Genomic DNA, 25,016 nt, shown 5'->3' with positions numbered 1-25,016 from the left:
TTAAATACCATTTTATTACTCAATTTTAAACCATTTTGCGTTAAAAGTTGTATTAAAATATATTTAGAGCTATAGGAGTAATAAGTATTCTCCCGAGTGCTCTCCCAGAAATGTTGGCTCGCGGTGTACATCCAACTGCCCACAGAATCATCCGATATCAAAAAATTTATTGGATTCGTCAAAGTATAAGGGACCTGAGGTACTCACATGGCGTTTTTATTATTTTAAAATTTTTATCAAAATTGGAATTTAAAATATCGGTTTTGACTCACAAATTAAGTTACTTTCTTAAATAAAAAATATACTAATTTTACAAATTAAAAAAAGCCCAACGTTAGTACCTTTAAAAATAGTTAAAGAAGTTATGTACCAAATGGAAAAAAAGGATTTTTAGATTTTGAGTTATAGTGAACACCAACTTTTAAAATAGCATTTCAGGAAAGAGCATTAAACTGTTTGATACTTGTACATTGAACACCAAACGACCTTCGTTTAACTACGAATAACTTCGTCAATTTTGCCACGATCGATGTCAAACTTTGACAAGATATTGGACATTTATTCTAAAAAGAATTGAAAATAAAAATTAGGAAAACTACTAAATACCCCTTACACCTTAAGTGATTTGTTAATTATTAGTAAAGCTATTAAAATTCTTAAAATAAAAAGATGAATAGCGTATAAATAGATTTATTTTATTAAATTGTAATTCCTTGGACTTTCAGTTTATATCCATCTATGCCGCATACCTTTACGACTCTGTGAAGCTTTATGCTTGGGCTGTGGACAAAATGCTTCGCCAGGAGACGCGAGTACTGACCGATGAAGTGATCTTTGAAGTGGCCAGCAACGGCACTCGAGTCATCGATACCATTATAAAGAATCGTACTTACATGAGTGAGTTTTAGCCCGTTGAAATGAAGAAGGGTCCTCAAAGTCCACATCAAATTCCTTTCTACTTTTCCCGAAGGCATCACTGGATCTACGATTAAGATTGATCAGTACGGCGACTCGGAGGGCAACTTTTCAGTCCTGGCCTACAAGCCTTACAAGTGGAACAACTCGAACGGCATTGCTTGCAACTACCACATGGTTCCCGTAGCGTATTTCCATCAAGGCGAAGAACTTCCAGTGAGTGAGTCGTCTTCTCTTTTTTAGTTCGCCTTTCTTTCAATTGGTTCCCGCTTATATTGCTGGCCCCAAACACAACACCAATCTAAACTCACCAAGTTTCGATAATTTCCTTGTGCACGGCAGGAGTACAAGCTCATCAACGGCTCCATAGACTGGCCCTCAGGCGGCGAGAAGCCCACAGATGAACCTATGTGCGGATTTGCTAATGAGCTGTGTAAAAAGGACGACACCCACTACACATCCACTGTGGCCGCCGTTGTCCTGGGCGTGTTGCTCTTTTGCTCTGGGGTGATCACCATGAGCATCTACCGCAAGTGGAAAATTGAGCTGGAGATCGAGGGTTTACTCTGGAAAATTGACCCGAACGAGATTAAGGGTTATTCCGGCAACGAGATTGTCTCATCACCCAGTAAGGTAAGTAAAGACAATACAAAGAACGTTTAGTTCTACTAAGGTATATAAGTTATTTATTTATAAGTTAAATAGTTTATTTCTTACTCTCAGCCAACAAGCAAATGTAAAAAACAATAGGTTTTAGCGCTCGCACATAGGGATGATATATCGATGTTGAGTCGATATATAAATCGTTTTTAAAACAGATATGCGCGATAAATCATTGATATATCAAACTGTGCCAAAGAAGATACTAAGCTTAGTTAAAACTCTTTTTGTTAGAATAAAACATGTAATAAACAAAAATGTAATAAATAAAATAAAAATAACCCGCTCTTAGTTCATTAAATAAGATTCTAATTGATTTAAATCCCCAGGTCAGTTTAATGAGCGCCCAGAGTTATGGCTCTCGCTGGACGAACCAGTTTGTGACCTCCTCGGGTCGTCTGCGCGGCGCTGTGGTCCGCATCAAGGAGCTAAAGTTTCCAAGGAAGCGTGACATTTCCAGGGAGATTATGAAGGAGATGAGGCTGCTGCGAGAGCTGCGTCACGACAACATCAACAGCTTCATTGGCGCCAGCGTGGAGCCGACACGCATTCTGCTAGTCACCGAATACTGCGCCAAGGGCAGTCTGTACGACATCATCGAGAACGAAGACATCAAGCTGGATGATCTTTTCATTGCATCACTCATCCACGACCTCATCAAGGTGGGCAGAAATAAGCTGACTGAATGGAGAACAATGCGTTCTAAAACGAGACTGACTTACTCCATTGCAGGGCATGATCTACATACACAATTCCCAACTGGTTTACCACGGCAACCTTAAATCCTCGAATTGTGTGGTCACCTCGCGCTGGATGCTCCAAGTAACAGATTTCGGGTTGCATGAGTTGCGCCAGTGCGCCGAGAATGAGTCCATTGGAGAGCACCAGCATTATCGAAGTTAGTGTTTCCCTCTCTATCTCGTTTGGGAAAATATTCATGTAATTTCTCACGCTTCCAGATCAACTGTGGCGTGCTCCGGAACTGTTGCGTAACCATATCCACGGCAGCCAGAAGGGCGACGTCTACGCCTTTGCCATCATTATGTACGAGATATTTAGTCGTAAGGGTCCCTTCGGACAAACCAACTTTGAACCAAAGGAAATTGTAGACTACGTTAAGAAGCTGCCGCTCAAGGGCGAGGATCCGTTTCGGCCGGAGGTGGAGTCCATTATAGAGGCAGAATCCTGTCCAGACTACGTGCTGGCCTGCATCAGGGACTGCTGGTCTGAGGAGCCCGAAGAGCGTCCCGAATTCAGTGTCATACGGTAAGGAGTTCACTTAATGTAACTTTAAAAACGAAATAATTAAATAATTGATTTACACAGTAATCGATTGAAAAAGATGCGCGGCGGTAAGACCAAAAATATCATGGACCAAATGATGGAAATGATGGAAAAGTACGCCAATAACTTGGAGGACATTGTCAGCGAGCGTACGCGTCTCCTGTGTGAGGAGAAGCTAAAGACGGAGGATCTGCTCCATCGAATGCTGCCGCAATCGGTGGCCGAGAAGCTGACCATGGGCCAGGGAGTTGAGCCGGTGTCCTATGATTTGGTAAGGAACACGAATAACAAGCAAGAAATTCAGCCAACTAAAATATATTGAAAAGAAGCAAAGTTATAATTTGTATATACAAAATTTCCTATCAGACATGACTCCTTCCCTGCGTTGCAATAACTGAGATGAAATTATAATACCCTGCAGGCATATCAAAAGGAAACATCAATTGAAAACTAAACATTCTAACTTTTTGTTATTTTTTCTAGGTTACTATCTATTTTAGCGACATTGTTGGCTTCACAGCAATGTCGGCGGAGAGCACACCGCTGCAAGTGGTGAACTTTTTGAATGATCTCTACACGGTGTTCGACCGCATCATACGCGGCTATGATGTATATAAGGTGGAGACGATAGGCGATGCCTATATGGTGGTAAGTATTGGGACTTGCGGAAACGGAACGTAAAGCTTCAGGTTGTATTCATTAATTGTTTTTTTTTTTTTTTTGTTAGGTCTCGGGTCTGCCCATTAAGAATGGGGACCGTCATGCCGGCGAGATAGCGTCGATGGCTCTGGAGCTGCTTCAAGCTGTGAAGCAGCACCGCATTGCTCATCGTCCCAACGAGACGCTGAAGCTGCGGATCGGGATGCACACGGGTCCGGTGGTAGCCGGCGTGGTTGGCCTCACAATGCCGAGGTACTGTCTATTTGGGGACACGGTCAACACAGCTTCGAGGATGGAGAGCAACGGCGAGGCGCTGAAAATCCATATTTCGAATAAGTGCAAGCTGGCGCTGGACAAGCTGGGCGGCGGCTACATAACCGAGAAACGCGGCCTAGTAAATATGAAGGGCAAGGGCGAGGTGGTCACGTGGTGGCTAACCGGAGCCAACGAGAACGCGATACAAAAGAAGCCGGTGGACATGATGGACATGCCGCCTCCGCTGTTCAGTCGTCCGCGAAAAAGTCCCAAGCTGAATCCCGACTCTCGGCAGCCCAGCATCCAGGCCATGCACTTCTGCGGCACCGGATCGAGGCGTCAGAGCAGTGTGCCTAGGCCTGCGGACCTGGAATCCACCTACAGCCTGCAGGGGTCTGTGCGGGACTCGCCACGCATGGTCAGCAAAAGGGACAGGGATCGGGAGCGACCCTCCATCAATGGTTTGGGCTTGGGAGGACACTTTGTGGGCGGAGCACTCCTCGAATCCGCCCAGCCTTCGCTCAGCACACTGAATCATTCCGAAACAAACGAAACGAACTGTGATATGGATGGGGGATTGGGAGGAGGAGTGTCGGGATCAGGATCTGGATCTGGATCTGGACTAGTTCGTCAGCCCAATGCGCTGCACAAGCCGTTGGCCATGGTCCGTCCGCACCGGATAATCAGTGCCGCCCAGTTACCGCAGCTGGGCGACCACGAGGATGACAACACCGCAGAGATGCTGTTGCGCGAATCCCGTTCCCTGGACCCCATGCCCATGCAGCACCTGCGAAAGCGGCACGACAGGGTCAAGCTGCCGCCCTCTAAGCTGTCGAAGAACAATTCGCGATCGCTGGACACAGGCGTATCGCTGATCAGTGGTAATCCCAACGGCGAAGCAGAGACGACGAGTCAGGATATGGACATGGATGACGAGATGTCCGCCAATCCGGTCGATGCCAACGATGGCTACGACGATGAGCTGGGCCTACTTATGCGCCACGACAACGGACAGCTGCCCTCGCTTCGTTATTCGGGCAGTTTTCCAAGTGCCCAAGTCAGCATTGTTCCTGCAGGAGGAGGGGGTGGTAGCAGCAGCTCCGGAAGAACCAACTGTGGCAAGCACCTGAACAACAACTGCAACGGCGGCGTGAACATAGAGGATGATCTGGAATCGCCGCTGCTTCAACGGCAGGCATCGCTCTCGGTTCCTCCGGAGGAGATGCTGGCGCACAACAAGCGCTGGCATTCCTTGGAACACATGGATGGACCCGGTGGCCATGGCGGCAATAGCGTGAGCTACGCCGCCGACATTGAAAACCGCCAACCTGGAGGCAGGGGTCTGGACTTTCTTAGCGGATCATCCTCCAGTCCCCAGCACAGAAATAGAGCCGGGGGCAGCAGCAAACTCACCAACTGGATGTCCAACTTTTTCAAGGGCAACGGCGTGCGCAGTGGCGAGGCTAGGCGAGTGGGAATCCTGCCCAGCGGTGTGCAGGGAGCACGAACCGGATTCACTGACATGGCGGCGGCGGCGGCGTCGGCAACCCGGGATCGTGAGAGTATAGTGTAGAAAATAGCGAGAAAGCGGAGTTATAACTATGATAGGAGGAGCGTATAAACCAGCACGAAGGCTGGAGAGGAGGAGGTGGTAAAGTTACTCAGGAACCGTGTCGAGCAGGAAACGATCGTCTTTGGCTTATTTCTTTGTATTTTATGTAAATGTATTGTAGTTTGTATCGATCGAACGATTTGTGTGTTTGTGTCTGAGATTCTCCTTCACCCATAGGCCTGAGGAAGAAGCCTGTTCTGAATCAATTTGCTTTGCAGTTGCGCGATTTTATGTCTTGTGGAAATCCAACTAACCCTATAGAAATCCAAATAAGTCCTGCGATTTGGAAGATATACCACGTATGCCAATGCTGAAGCGCAACTAATTATTAACCTAACTCTACATTGGAGATATTTGATAACGGTACAAGCATACACATATTGGAGATATTTGATAACTCTACATGCATGCACATATTGGAGAAGCCGAAAAAACCGTCTAGTCACAAGGTCTTCAGACTAGTAATTGTTTTATATAAAATATACACACCCACACATCTAAATGTACGTTTGTAAATGTAACACACACACACATATTTATGTATATGACGACGAAGAATCAAAATCAAATATTTTATGTAAATGAAGTCAAAATTTTTGCTTTCTATACAAAGGGATGCACAGCAAATAAAACATAAAAAGGAATACAAATTATGCTTAATACAGAAACTAGTTAATTTATATATGTATGTATTGGAAAAGAAAACTGAGGGGGAGAAATGTAATGTATCGATGTGTATCAATGCTAGTATATAATTAGGTGCGCGTGATTGTACGTAATTTTTAAGTCCCTACAACTAAAAGCATAATTTTAATGAACTAAATCATTTGAACGAGAAATGTGAGCAGAGAAGTGCCAGAAAAGGCGCCCGCCCGATGTGTGGTGTTTTTTAGCTGTATGTATGTATGTATATTTTTAAAAGAAAATTTGTTAAATTTGCCATATATAAATACACACCAGAACTATTAAAAAAAAGTTACATCTCTTATTGTTTGCTTTCATTTCCAGTCTCTCGTCTCAGTCAGATAAATTGAGAGATAAACTTGTCCAAAAAAGGATTTCAGTCGTCTATAAATTATCTGAACCAAAAGGCGTATATACTGCAAGAGTATACAAACTTTGGGGTGCTGAATTTGATTTTCCTTCTTGAACGATAATTTGTTCAACAAATCAAAGTTTGAAGAAACCAAAACTAAGCCAAAAATTTCAATCCGAGAAGCTCCTCAGTGTTGTCTTAGAAATCTGCATAGTGAATTTAACATTTTAAATAAATAAAACTATGGAAAATTTGTGATAATTTTTTTGTGATTAATTAAAAAAAAAAAAAATGCGATCAATATTTTAGTAATAGATTTGCTTTAACTTAAATTTTAGTCTCTCCTGTTGATTTTTTTTTTCTTTTTAGATAAATTAGAAAAACTTATAGGCATTTTATTTCTACTTTTATATTCTTCAAGGGATGTTAGAAAGCAAGAGTCAAAGCATAATGCATCTGTTTCAAAAGTTGTTATAAAAAGAAAACATGCCATTTTATATTATTATTTTCACCAAAGTAATGAAAAATCCGAGTTTGCATTCGAATATTTTGAAATTCGTTTTATATCTCTCAAATTTGATCAATTGGAGGATTTTCTAAATCTAAATATGTTGAACGAAATCATTATAGAAAACTTTACATTTTTGGTTCCATTAAAACGTTGCAAACTTGTGACTAAAATGCATGATTGCAAAAAGTGGCTAAAAGTTATCTAACATATTTTTGATAACAAATTAATATTAACACCATTTAAACTATTTTAATATTTAACAAATTGAATTGCCATTGCTTTTTTCAAAGTGCGTGTTTCAATTCTGTTAACCATTTCATTCGCAAAATTCTGTTACTCTCTGTATTTAACATTTCATTCGCAATTCTCTATACTTGGTTATGAAAATGCAAATACATTTGAACATTTGTAGCATAAGAAACTGGATATTATAAATATTATTGATTATTATAATTTCTTATGAAGTAAAGGTATGGGGGTATGGTTAATTCCGTACAAAACTAGCCTCCACCTTTCAAAAATTCGTTTCAACCGCCAAAGTGCGACCATGCTGAGTCAAAACAATTTGACCTCAAATATGGGCTGAATTCAGGGCTGCCAACCCTTCATGAAAATAGCTATAAATAGCCAGATATTGTTTGTGTATTTTGAAGTTCGGCAGGACGGTCACTCTGGCGAACAAAAAACAAAGCAATTATCTATCTTTTCGCGTTTTGGTCATTGTTTAATATAATTTCACTGACTAGAGTCGCGCCATAGCCACTAGTTATACATATATTTATTCCCCCTCCCCGTTTGCTTGTTGCGCCTGTGCGGATTTTTCTTTTGCATGTTGAGCGACAGAGCAAAAGAAAGTTTGCACGGAGAACAACAACGCAGGTAGTTTGACCTCGCGACGAAGGAGGAGCACATCGAGATGCAGAACTACGGCTCCGGGGCGGCGGCGGCGGCAGCAGCAGCAGCTCCGGCCGTAAAACGCCGTACCGACAGCTACGAGGCTGCCCAGCACCACCCGCAGTCGCCAGAGAGCGACGAGGAGTATGTAAATACCAGGGTACTGCGGCGGCAGGCGCAGCTGCAGTCCACCCCGGTGGCCCCTGTGGTTCCCATGCCCATGCCTATGCCCAACACTAGTGCTCCCTCTTCCGTGGAGGGGCATGTCGAGCAGCCGGAGTTCCCAGGCTCATCGGCCGCATCATACCAGGAAGAACGGATGCGCCGGAAGCTGCAGTTCTTCTTCATGAATCCCATCGAGAAGTGGCAGGCCAAGCGCAAGTTTCCCTACAAGTTCGTGGTGCAGGTGGGTTTGCCAACGGATCGGATTTCTTCGATTCGCCCATGTTAATTGCAGTCGCGTGATCTCGCTTCCACGATGCGGGGCTTGGGGGCGGACCTCTCGGGTGACACATCATCCCGCAAACCTAGCCAGTGGACTCAATTTACAGACTCGCTTAATCAACCTGCTCCAGGCCCCATTGTTTGTTTAATTCTTAAATGTAAAGTGTGTAGATACGAAGAGGTGGAGCAACCCACTTTAGAGAACAGAGAAGACTCGGTAGAATGAACCTAAGTATCTTAGAAAGTTTATAAACTGTACAAAAGGTCATTATGATAACTTCTTGACGAAACAGACCGCGGGAGGCATCTTTAAGCTGTTGGCATAAGTATACAATGCTATTTAGTCGTCGGGTTTTTAAGAAATAGAGCTACTGTCAATATTCTTAATGGTTCTACACAGTTCAAGTTTACTTTTCAATTTTGCAACCGCTTTTGTTAGATGTTATAAAAAACCTTTACTTAATAATCACCCCTTGGGTTGCTCACTGTATTTTTTGTGCATTGTTAAGCCTGCTCCGCTCTTATCGATGCGTTATCTATAAGGTCTAACTATTGTTAGGTATAGTACGTTATAAACCAGAGGAAACGTCGCGTATTTATTAGGTAGACACTGCGTGTGGGCGCACTTGTACAATTTTTAAGTTATTTAACAGTATGACAAAGGCCTGCTTCTAGGGGATTTTTAGGCATGATTAATTCGAAATGGGGTGGGCACCAAAATATAACGAATTCCCACAACTAAACATGATTGGCCAAAAGGCCGTAGATTTACCTCAGATAAATATAAAAAAATAATATTTGACGCATGCCCTAGCACAGCATAGGTCGGTATTTATTTATAGATAAGCTTTCTAGATCACTGATTGGCCTCCTTTACGTTATGTTGAATGACGCAAAGATTTCTTGCGGGAAGACAGCCTTAAATTAAATTAAAAATTAAATAACAAATAAAATATTCCGTTTAGAAACCAAGTCATACAACTTTCCCCTGTTGTCACTTACAGATTGTAAAGATCTTTCTGGTGACGATGCAGCTGTGCCTTTTTGCCCACTCGCGGTATAACCACATTAACTACACGGGCGACAACCGATTTGCCTTCTCGCATCTCTTCCTGCGGGGCTGGGACTCGTCCCGCGAGGTAGAGAGCTACCCGCCGGCGGTTGGTCCCTTCGCTCTTTACCTGAAATCGGAATTCTTCGACACGGTACAGTATGCCGTCGATGGCTACGCCAATGTCAGCCGGTCGATTGGACCGTATGACTATCCCACGCCCAACAACACGATGCCGCCGCTGAAGCTGTGCCTGCAGAACTATCGGGAGGGCACAATATTTGGGTTCAACGAGTCGTACATCTTTGATCCGCATATCGACGAGGTGTGCGAGTCTCTGCCGCCCAACGTTACCTCCATTGGGGTAGAGAATTATCTGCGACAGCGTGATGTCGAGGTCAATTTTGCATCGCTCGTCTCCGCTCAATTGACTTTCAAGATTAAGACAGTGAATTTCAAGGCTAACGGAGGACCACTGTCAGCTCCGGATTGCTTTCGGTTCGACATAGCCATAATGTTCAACAACCGAGACCACGATGGCCAGATGCTGCTCTCGCTGGATGCGGAGGCGACGCGATTGAAGTGCCACGGAGCCACCGATTTCATTTCGGAGGCCAACTTTGATTCCATGCTGCGCAGCGTTCTCAATATATTTGTGCTGCTAACCTGCGCCCTGTCATTCGCGCTCTGTACGCGAGCCTTGTGGAGAGCTTACCTGCTGAGGTGTACAACCGTCAACTTCTTCCGGTCGCATTTCGGCAAGGAGCTAAGCTTCGACGGTCGGCTAGAGTTTGTGAATTTCTGGTTAGCCAAACAGCATCTAGCAACTCGGTACAAACTCGCTAATACTGAGTCTGTATTTCAGGTACATCATGATCATCTTCAACGACGTGCTCCTGATCATTGGATCCGCGTTGAAAGAGCAGATCGAGGGAAGGTACATGGTGGTGGACCAATGGGACACCTGCTCGCTCTTCCTGGGCATTGGTAATCTGCTCGTTTGGTTTGGAGTCTTACGCTACCTGGGCTTCTTTAAGACCTACAATGTCGTGATACTGACGCTGAAGAAGGCGGCACCTAAGATACTGAGATTCCTAATCGCCGCTCTGCTGATCTACGCTGGATTCGTCTTTTGCGGCTGGCTGATTCTGGGACCCTACCACATGAAGTTCCGTTCGTTGGCCACGACGTCGGAGTGTCTGTTTGCCCTGATCAACGGCGATGACATGTTCGCCACCTTCGCCACCCTGTCCAGCAAGGCCACCTGGCTCTGGTGGTTCTGCCAGATCTACTTGTACTCGTTTATATCTCTGTATATTTACGTGGTGCTGTCGCTGTTCATTGCCGTGATCATGGATGCCTACGACACCATCAAGGCGTATTACAAGGACGGTTTTCCCACCACCGACCTGAAGGCGTTTGTGGGCACCCGCACCGCGGAGGACATTAGTTCTGGTGTCTTTATGGCCGACCTGGATGATTTTGATCAAACCAGCTTTGTCGATGTCATGAGGAACATTTGCTGCTGCTGTCGGCGCTGCAGGCCAGAGCAGGATCCGGTCCAGGCCAACAGCGGCTACACCAGCCTTTCGAGTATTATGAAGTAATTGGTCAACAGGTCGTTCTGTTTTTTGTTTTGTTTTTTCGTGAGCTTTATATGTATGTGTGTAGTCGTCGAACATGTTGTTAGCTTTTTTGTATTAATGTTTCTTAGTTTGCCAAAGCACGTGAACCGAGCAACCCCACAACGGACGTATGTATGTACGTACCTATGAGAAATTCCAAAAGCAGCTTAGATCACAGCAATTCGGGCTCTTCCCGCTTTTCACTTTCACATTGTTTACTATTGCGCCTTGAATTGACTAGCTAATTCAGCATGGATCCGTGCGGAAAATATTACGTTCTGGGAAAGTGAGAGCCGGAAAATGCTCGGAAGAGCTGAAAATTGCGCCAGTAAAGATGGTTTGCATTTGTGACGAAAGATATTAAGTGTGTGATATAAGACGGGAGCAGAATCAGAGAACAATAGAAATTATAATAGGAAGATATATGTATGTATATTCTGCCAAGGAAATCGATCAAGATCTTCCATGAGATCAAGTGCATCCGAAACGAGTTGACGTACAAATCTTAACTACGAGTCAGTCACAGCAACTAAATGTATAAATATTGATACAGAAGAAGCCTTAGCCTAGAGTACGTTAGGTGAATTTATTTTATGTGTACAATTAAAAGTTTGTATGAATATAACCAAAAACCGCAAAACCAATAAACTGTTTACAGAAATAAAATATCAACTAGGAATAATTATACATTCTAATCAACGGAAAATTCGATATGCATTTATTTGTGTATTTATATAATACAGATTGTAGCTGCAGCGATGTTATATTGCTTTGACGTATGACATAAAGACAAGAAGCTTAGAAATATGATTTTAATTGAACCTAAAGTAAATCATTTTGTACTGGGGTCGGAGGTATCTCTCCCTCTGGCTGTTACTTAAGGGGGGGATATACATTTAGCCAAATTTTATTTTCTCAACTTAAAATTTTTCCGTTTTTACTTTTGTTACGGACACGATTTACAAAAAACTATGCAACATGAATCAAAAACTATTATCATCAGCATGAAATTATCTTCTATTTGAACCTACATAGGGGTAATAAAAATGAGTACTGCTATTTTTTAAGAGGGTGAGAAATGAAATCTAGTTTCCTGAAAATGGAATTTTATCCTTCAGAACTGAATTACAATAAACAAAGTGCTTGAATTTATAATTATAAATATTAAAAACCGAAATAAAAATAATAATGACTATTTAGTATAATGCCGGATATCCTTTACGTTTCATAGCCTCAGCAAACCGAGAAGGAATTGACTATCATTACACTTCATATAAAAAAAGTTTTATTAAGTAAAATTAAATTAATTTTCCATTTCTGACATTTAAACATGATTATGTAAATGGCATAAGGGCCTGCCAGGCGCATATCAGATATCTTCAAAACTGATATGGAGCTTTATGCATTGATATGAAAAAGTGTAAATACCTTGATGCCATGCCACTTGTATAACCCCAACATCTTCATTTCATAAAAGATTATTAATAATTTGATTAAAAGATCAACTAGCCCGATTCCATTCGATGAAAAATGTGACTATTAAACGCAAAATTCATATGCATGCCCTAAATTTTAAAAATGTTTTAAACAACAATAATATGATATCAAAACCATTTCCTTCTCTTTTTCATGAACACAAGTACTTCTTATAAAAAGGGAAAGGAACTAAAGTTAGTGGTTCCCCAATAATTGAAAATTTATTAATATACTCCCTTCCTTTTTTATTTTTGCGGTTTTTAGCATGAATTTCATCGAAAATTTTGCAAGAATCTGCCGAAACGAGCTGATCACATTTTAATGAAGTGGAAAACTGGTTCTCCAATTGACGTAAATTTCATCAGGCAGATGTTGTGCGTTTGCGTTGAAGCGGAAACTGTTCAAACCAAAGACTTATTTTACTTAATCTTAATTGGAAATTCAAGCCAAGAGCCCAGGCCAGGCCAGGCCAGGCAAGAAGCAGGCAGCTGTTGGCAGTCAGCCTTACTCCTCTATGCAAATGTCAAGAGTGGCAAAAAATAGACAATGACAACTCAGAAAGGTCTCTCGTCGAACGGCAAAGCACTTTGGCACACTTTAGAGCTGAAGCCACCAGCGGCGGACTGGCCAAAAAAGCAGAAAAACGCTCAAGTTGGCGGCAGTTCGTCACGCCTTAAGACGCCTCTCTGTCAGTTAGCAGTCGTCGCGCCACGGCGTATCACTCTGTGGGCCATAAATGGCTTTAATTTGGCTTTAAAATGATCAAGGTCGGGCCGGAAAAAAATAACAGCTTTTAAATTGGAACGATCAGACGTCAGGGGGGCGCTACTTAGCCATCAAAATAAGATGGGAAAGATGTATCTTTCCTTTTAGGTTTCTGTTTGAAACCAAACATGGGATACTCTGCTAAAAGTCTTGAACAAAATTGTATTGTTATGTAAGATTTTTTAGAATTCAAACAGGATTAGGGTCTTTTTTTATTTAATGAGCTTTGCATTTCAGAGGCTTGAAATATTTCACTAAATTAGGAAATATTTGTCGAGAGTTTTGCTTTTGAAATGATTAAAACTTTTGTATAAAATTCATTTAAAAATCAAATAATTCATTTTACAATTTTATGTTAAATTCAGCAGGAGAATATTGAACCAAGGGCTTGGTGCTGATCAGCAGAAAATCATACGCACTGTTGCCGCACAAGTGACAAGTCCTCGATTTCAATTAGTTTATAAGTTAAATTTGATAAAAAGCTTTTGCTTAGGGTCTAGTTTATATTAACACAAATTATTTGGTGCAGCTGTGCCTTATTAATCATACGCACTGTTGCAGTATACAAAGAAGACTATAAGCAAAGGGTGTAACCTCCACTTGAAAGATTCCCAAATAAAAAGCCAACTCAAAAGCGCATAAGCATGGTATGCAGGTACGTATTATGTATAATTAAAAATACATTTTTAACGACTGTGTGGGCACGCCCAGACAGAGTGTTAGACTGGCATACATCCAACACTCGAGTCCCAGGCAGTGGGCGGCGGTAGAGAGGCCCCGCAAGCCTTCTGGATTATGACAGCCGCGATATTATGGCCAAGAATTCCATTTGCATAATGCGCCAAAATGCGCTACCCACCATGGGTAGAGGGAGGAATCCGACAGCCTTTCTCATCTGGCAGTCTTCATTATATCGATAAGTGCCGAACTTTTCTCCTCTCTTCTTTCCGGCCACGATCCGGTCACGATTTCGAGCCAGAGCCAAAGACTTGTGCAACCAAGCCAAAAGCCGGGCTAAGCAGTGGACCAGTGATCGGGGATCAGAGCGATCGGTGGATTAGTGCTCTGCGGGAGCTTTGCTTGCGGCCGCGTGGATCGCATTCGGGGTTACCCCTGGCGGCGGAAAGCTCTCGAAAACTCACCACAGGCGCTCGAAAGAGCCGTCGCCGCCGCCGTGTAATAAAAGAAGCAAGTCTGACTTCGTTTGGGGCTTTGGTGTCAGAGAGGGGTTCGAGAAATTGTGCGCGGCTTCGTAGCAAACAGTGTAAATGGAGCTTTGATAGCGATCGGAAGGACAAAACTAGCTCTCCGTTGTCCAACGTCCAACGTCAAACGTCAAGTGTTTCATTTCCAAAGACAGTGTGTTGCCAAAAGAGAAAAACAGACTATACATCGGTGAAACAACGGAACGATACTGAACAGATCCCGTGTCGATCCTACGATGGCGAAACTATTCGTGGTTTTCGCCGTTCTGGCTTTGGCGGCCTTTAACGAAGGTAAGGTCTTCCCCCACCTTATGCCTCTTGGCATAGTTTTAGCATAAGTTTTAATTATTAAACCTGCAATTTGCATTTGGCTGGCGGAAGTTGTCAAGACATCAATTAAAACTCAACTCGTTCGGCCTTCAGACGAGTTTAAAAACAAAGAAATAAAAGCGAAAAATGGAAATACTTCATAAGGTAGCAAAAAAACAAAGAGGAAAATCAAAACGAAATTGAAAAGCCGTTTTCGAGGCACGAATGCGTTGCGGTAACCTTGATTATGCAAAAAAAGGACGAGCCAGGTGCAACTAGCTCAGGAAACAACTTTCATTTTAAAAGGGAGAAGTACCCGTACGAGCACGGCTGGCTGGCTACCTTGAGCCGAAGAGAAACCCATTCCGGTTGACATTTGAGTGCCGTGAATGCAGTTTTCTGGCTCGAGTCGATCCGATCCGTTCCGATTCGAGCCGATGCCGCGACTTGACTTTGACAGGCCATCGATCATGATTAGTCTCAACATAAATACTGGCTCGTTGCTGGGGCTGTCACTTGACGGTTATGCAAATATGGCAACTCCCTCGACAACGACAGCGAGGAATCGAATCTCCCATTGACGTGGTCACCGAAGCTAGATGCTGGCCATTAGCTGCTCGCTGTTGCCAACGAGATGCAAAATGTCAAAGTTATAGCGCGCAGGCGCAACAAGTTTCGGAATGCTATCTGTGTTTCGCATGCGGTGTATATGTTTCTGTTTCTGCTCGGTTCTCTGGTGACATCGTATTTCATAATGGCAAACGTGTTTTCCTCGGCCAACACAACCAGCCCGACCGCATGCCATGTCCACGAGCATATGCACCAATATAGCCGCACGGATCCGCGCGTATCTGTGCTTTTGTAAGCCGGAAGTGCCAGCCATGGCGACATGGACCCAACCCACATTCGCTTTGAAAATTCTTCCGGTTTTGCAACTGCAAGCTGCAACTGAACCATTTCTTTCCATTCGGTTTGCAGCCAACGCCAGCGACCCTCTGCTGAGATTCAGGCGACAGGCCACCACCGAGGAGGCCAAGAAGGAGGAGTCCTTCGAGAAGGAGCTCTGCAAGGACAAGGACGCCGGCGAATGGTTCCGCCTGGTGGCCGGCGAGGGCGACAACTGTCGCGATGTCATCCAGTGTACCTCATCGGTGAGTTAACATTTCAGTTATGATTATGGGTTTATTAAGCAATCTAATTTTAACTATAAAAAAACTGTATTTAATCAAAGTAAATATTAAAGTATTTCAAAATAATAATCAAAAGAAAACGGTTTTAAAACTAGATCTATTGAAGTTCAATTTTAAATGGAATAATATTGTTTCATTTGCATATTTAACACCAATTAAAAAAATAAAACCCCTCAATTCTATTTTTTTCTACAATTTCTATAGGGCCTGCAAGCCATTCGTTGCCCTGCCGGTCTGTACTTCGACATTGAGAAGCAGACTTGCGACTGGAAGGAGTCGGTGAAGAACTGCAAGTCCAAGAACAAGGAGCGTCGTGTGAAGCCTCTGCTGCACACGGACGAGCCCTTGTGCCAGGATGGCTTCCTTGCCTGCGGCGATGGAAACTGCATTGAGCGCGGTCTCTTCTGCAACGGCGAGAAGGATTGTTCAGATGGATCTGATGAGAACACCTGTGGTAAGTGGTATTCCCAATTAATTACTTCATATAGATTACAATACTTTAAATTAAAGACTCTGTATATGATTTTAACATAAAATCTCAAGATAAATCGTTATAAAGGTAGCAAAATATCAGCGTAAAAGTTATATAATTAAATATAAATTTTATTTATAGATAATAATCATATTAGAGTCATTTCGGGTGTGATGAATGTCACGAATATTTGCCAATTCACGCTTGATTAATGCCGTCTCACCGCAACCTAAATTTAAGTAAATTAAAATCATTAAGTGACTTTAAGACAACTATTACGAGCAGGGATAAACCCAGTGGAATTACCAAAATAATGTATGGCAAACAGTGGATAAAGCTGGGCTCAAAGCATAATCACAATGATCACTCTTTCAACTTTTGTGGAGCACTTTTCCATTACATTTGACATTTGACAACAATGATTCACAGTGATTCAGCACGAATCGAGTATAGAAGTAAGCCGCCGCCGAGTGTTGCATATAGGATTGGCTTTTCCAAAAGCCCGCGGCCAAGTGTCATTACTCCATCAGCGGTTAAGCTATAAGTCTTCGAGTGGCTCACAGGTTTATACACAGGCCTAAATCTTTGTTGGGTAATAATAATAATATTAAACAATATTTGGTATTCATATCATAACAAAGAAATCTATATTCATTAATGACCCCAAGAAATCGACGATAAAAATGAAATATTTGAAGAAAGTCGTGCTCTCGCTTATTTTATTTAATATTCCTAGAAACACATTTGTGAACTTATAATGCTCTCAGATTAACGGAAGCTATTTAAGCTATAAAAGAACATGAATTAATGAGAGCCTCATAGGTAAAATATATATTTTTTTATACATTGGAATTCAGGATCATACATTTCTCACCGTGTGGGTGTATCCGAATCTGATGTGGCACTGTTTATCTTTGGCCGGGCGCCAATTCAAATTTCTTTCAGTTATTCCAGTCGCACCTTAAAACCGGCTTGCGGCATTTAAGACACTCCGAACTCCGAGCACGGCTCTCGAAAACTCTGACAATAAGACACACAAGTGTCTCTGCTTTTTTCTGACTTTTCGGAGGGGCTTTGGGTATTCCAGTGACGCCTACGTGCAACGGACCCAAGTCGCTTGCACACACACCGACCGGTTCCGTGGAGCCCTTAGCTCACGGAGCCAACTCGATGCGACTCCGAACCGAACCCCATTCTCCGGGGATCGGATCTCGGCTTTCGGGTGGAAATGTCAAGTGTGAAATCGAATCAAAATGTCAGACACAACACGCAGGCCGCTCGGTGGAGCCACTAAAGGAGAGATAAAGCATGTGTGGAAAAATATTAAACCATTAATTAACAACATCGTAAGAGCGCTAACCTTGGACTTAATAGAAATCAAATCGAAGCAAAACAAAATGCCTCTCCATAGGTGGTTCATAGTCGATTCATGTGTAAATTAGCCTTACATAAGCGGCTTAAAAGACCATTCGCTGTGTTTGCATTGTGTATTTTTAGCAATTGCAAAGCCGCAAAAAACCAAGCCAAAGCCAGGGGAGAAATAAACAGAGTCATACAAAAATACAAAATAATAATAATAATAGTAGCAACAAATGGGGGGAACAGCAGCCCGCGTAAAAACCGCAACTAATTTATAATAATGCTAATAACTAACACAGGCGGTTAGTACTTGCCCGCCACTTTAAGTACAAATCTGCGCTCATAATTCACCGTCATTTCCCAAGAGGCCGGCGCCTTAACGAGCTAATTAAATGCCAAATAAATCAAGCCATCAGACCTCTTCTATAACCTCGCTTCTGCTAGATCCCAGCTGCGATTTGCGATTTGCGATTTACGATCCACGATCCGCGCCTCGCGATTACCAATCACAATGGTTAAATGCGAAAATTTGCACTTCTGCCTGCAGCGTGGCAGCGGCAACTCTTGAAATGCTCAGCGGAGCATTAAGCATCATGATCGTAAACAATTGAATAACACCAGCCCAAGTTTAGCCCACTTAATGCAGGGCATAACAAGGAAGCCCACGTCTCCGGGAGCCAAAGTAAATGGCAAGCGATTCGAACAGGCGATTAAATGGTCATACATCGTAGTTTTCGATGGCAGCGACAAAGTAATGAGGAAGGTACCGAAACTGTTGGCAACCAGTGCAGGATTTTAATGGGGCAATGGCTCTAAAAAACTCATAATGGAAACGATTTAGTTTCGCAAGATACTATACTATAAAAAAACTTCAATTCTTACTAAACAGAGACAGTAAATGCCATTAGTTTTTTATTGATTAATATTTCACTAATTCATTGAAAAGCCTTAAAAGTCTTCCTATAGAATTCTTAGAATTAAGACCGATTTCTAACAAATGGCCACATTAGACTCCAATTAACCTTGTGGATTCTCAGAAATTAGACAAGATCCTACAACTTTGGCAAAGTAAACAAAATTCCCCGATATCATTTGTCGCCTTCCGTTGACGTCGGCCTGACTTCATCAATCGAGAATAGTCCAAGACTCTACATCTACATCCTCTTCGGAAGCTTTCGCGTTGTATCTCAGCCATTCCCCCAAGACACGAAAAAAAAAAATAAACTGCCAAAAGGCAGAGCCCTACAAAACAAATAATGCCAGGAATCTGGAGAGCAGTGAATGCCGACAGACCGCTCAACCGGTTCGGGATGACATAACACTCGGTTTTAGCGACAGATTATTGGCAAATGTGTGCATAAAAAAGGAGAAAGAAAGCGGAGACAAGACACAAAAAGGTCAACAAAAAGACAGGCAAGCCGGCAAAAAACTCAACAACTTGTGCCCGACAAAATACTTTGTCCGCCATTTCACTTTGGCCAAAACCAAATGCGAAATGAGAGACGGGAAGCATAATTACGGCACATTTCTTTGAAAACTTTCGCAATTGATCGCCGGCAAGTGTAAGGCTTACCAATTTGACAGTGGCCAAAGCAAACAGCCATCATTTGCATATGGCCGATAAATGAATGGCCAACACCTCCTCGCTGGAGTGGGTCGTAGCGGAGGGACTTGGGCGGCTTCACAGGTGGCTAATAGCCGAACGCTCCCTGCATTTCCAAGCAGCCCCGCTTGATTAACAACAATTGAAAATTGCTCAAAACAAAAAGGCGAGAAAACACCAATAGCCAATCCAACGAAAATCCAAAATAATAATGAAGGAAAAATATATATATATGTATACATAAAAACAGACTTGTAGATTGTGTAGACATTTTCCATTCACTTTGCGTTTCGGTTTTCCCACCTCTCTGATTGCTTTTCCAGATCGTGTCGGTTCATTGAACTAACCCCTTCGTGTTCCCCCTCCGCCAAAGTTCCACTGTACAGTTAGCTAATTGTTTAAATATTTATATGAAAAGTTGAGTGAACTTTTGCCGGCTAATCGAACGAACGCAGGCAGAATACAAATCGTCAATAAGAAATAAAGGCGCGCCAAGTGCCGGATTTTATCGGAAAAGCTTGGAGACATGGGTCAAAAATTACAGTGTCCCAGAGTAACAAGAACCAATAAAAACAACTCAGTTTTAAATAGTAATATACAACCTAGAATAAATATGATTAAGAAAGTATATAACCGTTTTTGATGTGATTATTAAGGTAAATAGGGATCACTTTAGCTTCAATATTTTATTATATCTGCACATTTTCATTACATCGCTTTAGTCCAAAGAATTTCCATGGTTTCCTAACCCTAAATCTGTATTTTTCCTGTATTTTTCCCCTCACAGATATTGACAACGATCCCAACCGCGCACCGCCCTGCGACCCCGCCGTGTGCGTCCTGCCCGACTGCTTCTGCTCGGAGGACGGCACCTCCATTCCCGGCGACCTGCCCGCCAAGGATGTGCCCATGATGATCACCATCACCTTCGACGACGCCATCAACAACAACAACATCGAGCTGTACAAGGAGATGTTCAAGAACCGCAAGAACCCCAACGGGTGCGACATCAAGGCGACCTACTTCATCTCGCACAAGTACACAAACTACTCGGCGGTGCAGGAGACGGCCCGCAAGGGCCACGAGATCGCCGTGCACTCGATCACGCACAACGACGAGGAGCGCTTCTGGTCGAACGCCACCGTCGACGACTGGGCCAAGGAGATGGCCGGCATGAGGATCATCACCGAGAAGTATGCCAACATCACGGACAACTCGGTGGTGGGCGTGCGCGCCCCCTACTTGCGCGTGGGCGGCAACAACCAGTTCACCATGATGGAGGAGCAGGCCTTCCTGTACGACTCCACGATCACCGCTCCGCTGTCGAACCCCCCACTGTGGCCCTACACCATGTACTTCCGCATGCCCCACCGCTGCCACGGCAACCTGCAGAGCTGCCCCACGCGCTCCCACGCCGTCTGGGAGATGGTGATGAACGAGCTGGATCGCCGCGAGGATCCCGCCAATGACGAGTACCTGCCCGGCTGCGCCATGGTGGACTCCTGCTCGAACATCCTGACCGGAGACCAGTTCTACAACTTCCTGAACCACAACTTTGACCGCCACTACGACCAGAACCGCGCTCCCCTGGGTCTGTACTTCCACGCCGCCTGGCTGAAGAACAACCCCGAGTTCCTCGACGCCTTCCTCTACTGGATCGACGAGATCCTGGCCAACCACAACGACGTCTACTTCGTGACCATGACGCAGGTGATCCAGTGGATGCAGAACCCGCGCACCATCAGCGAGGTCAAGAACTTCGAGCCCTGGAGGGAGAAGTGCGTGGTCGAGGGCAAGCCCGCCTGCTGGGTGCCCAACACCTGCAAGCTCACCTCCAAGGAGGTGCCCGGGGAGACCATCAACCTGCAGACCTGCGTGCGGTGCCCCAATAACTACCCATGGGTCAACGATCCCACTGGCGATGGTTTCTTCTAAGTCAGCGGTTAGTCCCCCCACCCACGCTCACACCCAATCCCCCAGCCTCAGCCTCAGCCACACCTCTCACCAAACTGCCGGGTCTACTCCAACACAACCAACGACTCGATCGCCTGTCGACTATCTGAATTTTCCGCAAGACTGCGACGAGTATACTCTTATTGACTGACTTCGGGGCGCCAGGATACGAGCACCGTCCCTTCGGCAAGTCCTTGCTGTGTTACGGCTACGTTAATTCAACATGAAAATTCGAAAAGAAACCCACAGAAGATTTTCAAAACTGCAAGCCACAACATCCACACTTGTGTTTACGCTCTTTTTGTAGTTTTACGTTAACTTGTATGTGTATATTTAAATGATAAAAACGAAAAATAAAACGAAAAACCACAAAAAATTTGAAAAAAAATCAAGAAAACAAAACAAATAATGGATTTCTAAATCGTTGGGCCCCCCCTTTGTTCCAGCAAAAACAATGCACAAAGGCATCAAATTATTATCTACTTGGCCAGCCGCCCAAATATGATTTCCAAGAAAGCAAGACAAAAATAATGAATAAAAAACGAGAGAAACGTACAGCCCCAAATTTGTATGCTATCTACCCACTGACTTACTAACCAGTTTTCGGCATTATTCGACGGGGAAAAATAAGCCACGAATTTGAATAACAATAACGCGTTTTTGGAGTTCAGTTTCGATTTCAGTTGAAGCCGTCCGTGTGCATTTCATATGTAAATTTCGCCCATGCCGAGACAGGTTTCTTTCTTTGGCCACCTAGCACCGATCCGGTCTAGAATTAGATATATTAGTCTATATTATACGGACTCGACTCGATGGCAGTACAAAAAGCATCGACATTTTCTAATTTGTATGCGCACAAATCAATGCAGAGGCAGATTGGGCTCTTGATATCGCCGTGGAGATGGCAAAACGGGTTCTTCTTGGGCTTGGTTGCTCGGATCGGTCGGGTCGGATCGGATCGATTCGATTCGATTTGGCTCGGCCTGACTGGGCCCCGGGCTCTTTGCGCAATCCCAAACAAATCGCAAAAAGCTGCTAATTAATTTTAAGCATTGCAAATTTTCGGCTGGAAATACCAGGCCCATACATACATATGTATGTGTGTATATAACATATAATATTTATATGCCTTACACATTTTGCAGCCCAAATAAATAAATACGGATTTGTGGTATGTACATATGTATCTTTCTGTACGAATTCGATGCATAAATAAGTTTTATCACCAATCAAGGTAAGCGGCTCTCCGCGGCTCAAAAAGTGGCCCAAAAAACGAGTTCCCTCCGCTCAGGTGTGTGTGCGTGTGTGCGAGTGTAACTTGAGCAAACTTTTACTTTTGCGAGCAGCCGAGGTAAGTGAACTAGTTGCAAAGTGGGCGATTTGCATAAATTGCACACGAGACGACAAACGCGCAGGTAGGCGCAGTCGGCACAGTGGGCCAAAGTACATCTGAAAACTGGTTAAATCCGCACTAGAATATCCAATTTTTAAGGCCCCCAAAGGGTGTTTGTTTTGATTTGCAGAATAAAAACGATTCTATCACTCCAACTTTATTTTTAACTACTACAGTTTATAGATTTCAATGACTTAATGTCCTATAACTCAATACACAGTTAAGCGGCTTATCTTAATTTATCTATTTGAAAATAAGATATTTCATTTAAAATTTGTCAGCTTGAAAATTATGCATAGAATGAAATTATTTAATGCTGTTGGCAAGCTCATAACCACACTTAAATATAGAGTAACACGGAATAACCAGTTCCGTTTAGAATGAGATCGAAAGCTAGTGGAACCGGGCTATTAATTATATTATCCCGTTGGTATCCACTTAACATGCTGCATATTTTAGACGCCTTTGGCTGACACAAACTAGATTTGGTTCCACGCTTTGCTGCGTCTGAGCCCACTGTTCGCCGTAGACGGATACTTAATTCTCGAATATGCTTCCTTGTTCTGGGAGCCGCAACTTATCTCGGTGGAGTCTGTATGTAAGAGATACTGGCCATTCGGCTGACGTCAATGCGGCAAGGTGAGGCGAGGCTAGCAGCTTCCAGGTGTTTGATTTGTGGTCTCTCGCCCCGGTGCAGCTGTCAGGTGATCAGCAGAAGAATTTGGACAGGCCATTCGTGAGGAGTTCAAGACACCGTCATAATTGCATAATGATGAATGAGACCAAAAGCAGATCGCAGCTGATGAGTTTTCAAATGGAAATGGAAATGGAAATGAAAATTGAAAGTCAAAGGCAAACACTCTCGCACCCATCGGCTCCGATATGCTGGAGTCTGACTAAAAAGAAAGTCCGTTATTTGCTGCAGGCCTTCGGTGCTCTCGGCTCGCCATAAATTAAACGCTCCCCGGTGGATCGGATCGGAGCTGAAGATATAGCGAGATATAGGAGGAGGGACAGGGTGGATGTGGATAGCGGTTGCGCAACCCAGCTCGTGTTTTGGTATTTTTTATGGTTATGCATTTCTTTTACAGTTTACAGGCTCATCTTCAACTTCGACTTCGTCTTCGACTTTATTGTCTTGACCACCATTTCCTTCATTAACGATTCCGTTTCGTTTGCTTTTCTCAAAAAGCAATTTCTCTTTTTCCCCTCTAAATCACTCCCTTACTCGCAGGGTTTATGAGTTTTTAAAGAAAATAACAATACGGTTAGCTGGTTAACTTGACAAGATCATCCCTACCCCTAACCATATATTTAATATTCTGCTAAAAACCTAAGAGGACGGTGGTACTCAAACTACTTAACTACTAGTTTTTACCCTTACAATCAATAGCGATTCTGTAAAGAATCTAACTTTTACTCTCGCATTAGTGTTTCTTCTTCCTATATATCTTTATGCTCTTGGTCAGCGAGCTCCTCTATCATAGCGATCTTACATAGCTCCTAAAGATACTACTACCCACTATCTAAGCATTGAAAAGACCATCAGATTTACATTTCTTGTGTAGTGAAATTCGAAACTAATGACAGGTTTCTTGCGAATCTGAAATTCAGACAGATGCCAGATGGGCGCTTCGATTTTCATTTCGTATGCAAAATAATTCGCGTTAATTGGCCGAAGGACTATGGAAAAGCCCATGGGCGTTGCTGATTTGACTAAAGCTCTTTCGGCTTTCGGCTCTTTTCAAATCAAAAGTGTGTCATTCACTCGGCCAACTGGCATCGACGCGTCGACCTTTCCAGTGCCACGAACAGCTGCGAAAAAGGTTAAAACGCTTACAAATTTAAATCAAATCAAAGGCAACACCAATCACAACGGCGGCCACAACTACACACACGGCGAGGCAAAATCGAGGGCAACTAAATTATGTAAATCCGTAAGACCAATGGAAAAAAGATGATAAAATAAAACGATTTTCACTCTTCATCTGGTCATCGCTTTGGGGTGCCAGTGCCATCATATCATCAGCATTTTCACTCTAATTGAAAAACCAGTTTTAACAGTTGATTAAACGGCAAGAAGCAGACGCGGAGTAATAACAATAATCAGTGTTTTTGTGTTGGCTTTCGAAGTGATGCGGTTGAGGGATTATATCACCGGCGCGCTGAAATTAATTGTAACTAAGAAAATGCTGCAATCAGGCATTTCGCGCTGGGGAAGGTGAACCGCTTTTTGCAGCATCTTCGTGCATCGGCATCGGTAGCCTTCACCGCCGCCACTCCATCTGGACTCGAATTGGTCAATCGCAATTAAAATATAATTGTGATCCGATGCGATTCCAAG

The 25,016-nt window shown here is 43.3% G+C and overlaps 3 protein-coding genes across 10 annotated transcripts in view; all 3 read left to right on the top strand.

The window, feature by feature from the left end:
• Gyc76C (Guanylyl cyclase at 76C) overlaps positions 1-6,365 on the top strand; it is a 38,900-nt gene extending 32,535 nt beyond the window's left edge. For 7 of the 8 annotated variants that reach the window (XM_017178982.3, XM_017178986.3, XM_017178979.3 and 4 more), the window contains 9 exons: positions 726-897; positions 971-1,131; positions 1,258-1,548; positions 1,905-2,237; positions 2,308-2,473; positions 2,535-2,841; positions 2,902-3,130; positions 3,343-3,507; positions 3,587-6,365. In XM_017178982.3, the coding sequence (XP_017034471.1) occupies positions 726-897; positions 971-1,131; positions 1,258-1,548; positions 1,905-2,237; positions 2,308-2,473; positions 2,535-2,841; positions 2,902-3,130; positions 3,343-3,507; positions 3,587-5,347 (3,585 nt within the window). In that variant the 3' untranslated portion in view covers positions 5,348-6,365. Of the gene's footprint in view, positions 1-725; positions 898-970; positions 1,136-1,257; positions 1,549-1,904; positions 2,238-2,307; positions 2,474-2,534; positions 2,842-2,901; positions 3,131-3,342; positions 3,508-3,586 lie in introns of those variants that run through there. The other variant, XM_017178987.3, reaches the window with a different exon arrangement.
• A 1,229-nt stretch (positions 6,366-7,594) lies between these two features.
• Trpml (Transient receptor potential cation channel, mucolipin) lies at positions 7,595-11,619 on the top strand. Its single transcript, XM_017178971.3, has 3 exons — positions 7,595-8,233; positions 9,276-10,126; positions 10,188-11,619. Exons 1-3 carry the CDS (start codon positions 7,850-7,852, stop codon positions 10,927-10,929), a joined length of 1,977 nt encoding a protein of 658 aa, XP_017034460.1. The 5' UTR covers positions 7,595-7,849; the 3' UTR covers positions 10,930-11,619.
• A 2,775-nt stretch (positions 11,620-14,394) lies between these two features.
• On the top strand, positions 14,395-21,655 carry serp (chitin deacetylase-like protein serp). Its single transcript, XM_017178972.2, has 4 exons — positions 14,395-14,684; positions 15,681-15,853; positions 16,097-16,346; positions 20,114-21,655. Exons 1-4 carry the CDS (start codon positions 14,630-14,632, stop codon positions 21,259-21,261), a joined length of 1,626 nt encoding a protein of 541 aa, XP_017034461.1. The 5' UTR covers positions 14,395-14,629; the 3' UTR covers positions 21,262-21,655.
• The last annotated feature ends 3,361 nt before the right edge of the window (positions 21,656-25,016 follow it).

Source organism: Drosophila kikkawai, chromosome 3L (genome assembly GCF_030179895.1).
Source record: "Drosophila kikkawai strain 14028-0561.14 chromosome 3L, DkikHiC1v2, whole genome shotgun sequence".
Classification (NCBI taxonomy): domain Eukaryota; kingdom Metazoa; phylum Arthropoda; class Insecta; order Diptera; family Drosophilidae; genus Drosophila; species Drosophila kikkawai.
Note: the sequence above shows the minus strand (reverse complement) of the source record. Positions and strands in the feature narration are given on the sequence as shown.

Coding starts and splice junctions, on each gene's coding strand:
- serp (XM_017178972.2), top strand. CDS start 14,630: ATGGCGAAACTATTCGTGGTTTTCGCCGTTCTGGCTTTGGCGGCCTTT. Junction 15,854..16,096: donor TCATCCAGTGTACCTCATCG/GTGAGTTAACAT, acceptor CAATTTCTATAG/GGCCTGCAAGCCATTCGTTG. Junction 16,347..20,113: donor ATCTGATGAGAACACCTGTG/GTAAGTGGTATT, acceptor TTCCCCTCACAG/ATATTGACAACGATCCCAAC.
- Trpml (XM_017178971.3), top strand. CDS start 7,850: ATGCAGAACTACGGCTCCGGGGCGGCGGCGGCGGCAGCAGCAGCAGCT. Junction 8,234..9,275: donor CCTACAAGTTCGTGGTGCAG/GTGGGTTTGCCA, acceptor TGTCACTTACAG/ATTGTAAAGATCTTTCTGGT. Junction 10,127..10,187: donor CTAGAGTTTGTGAATTTCTG/GTTAGCCAAACA, acceptor TCTGTATTTCAG/GTACATCATGATCATCTTCA.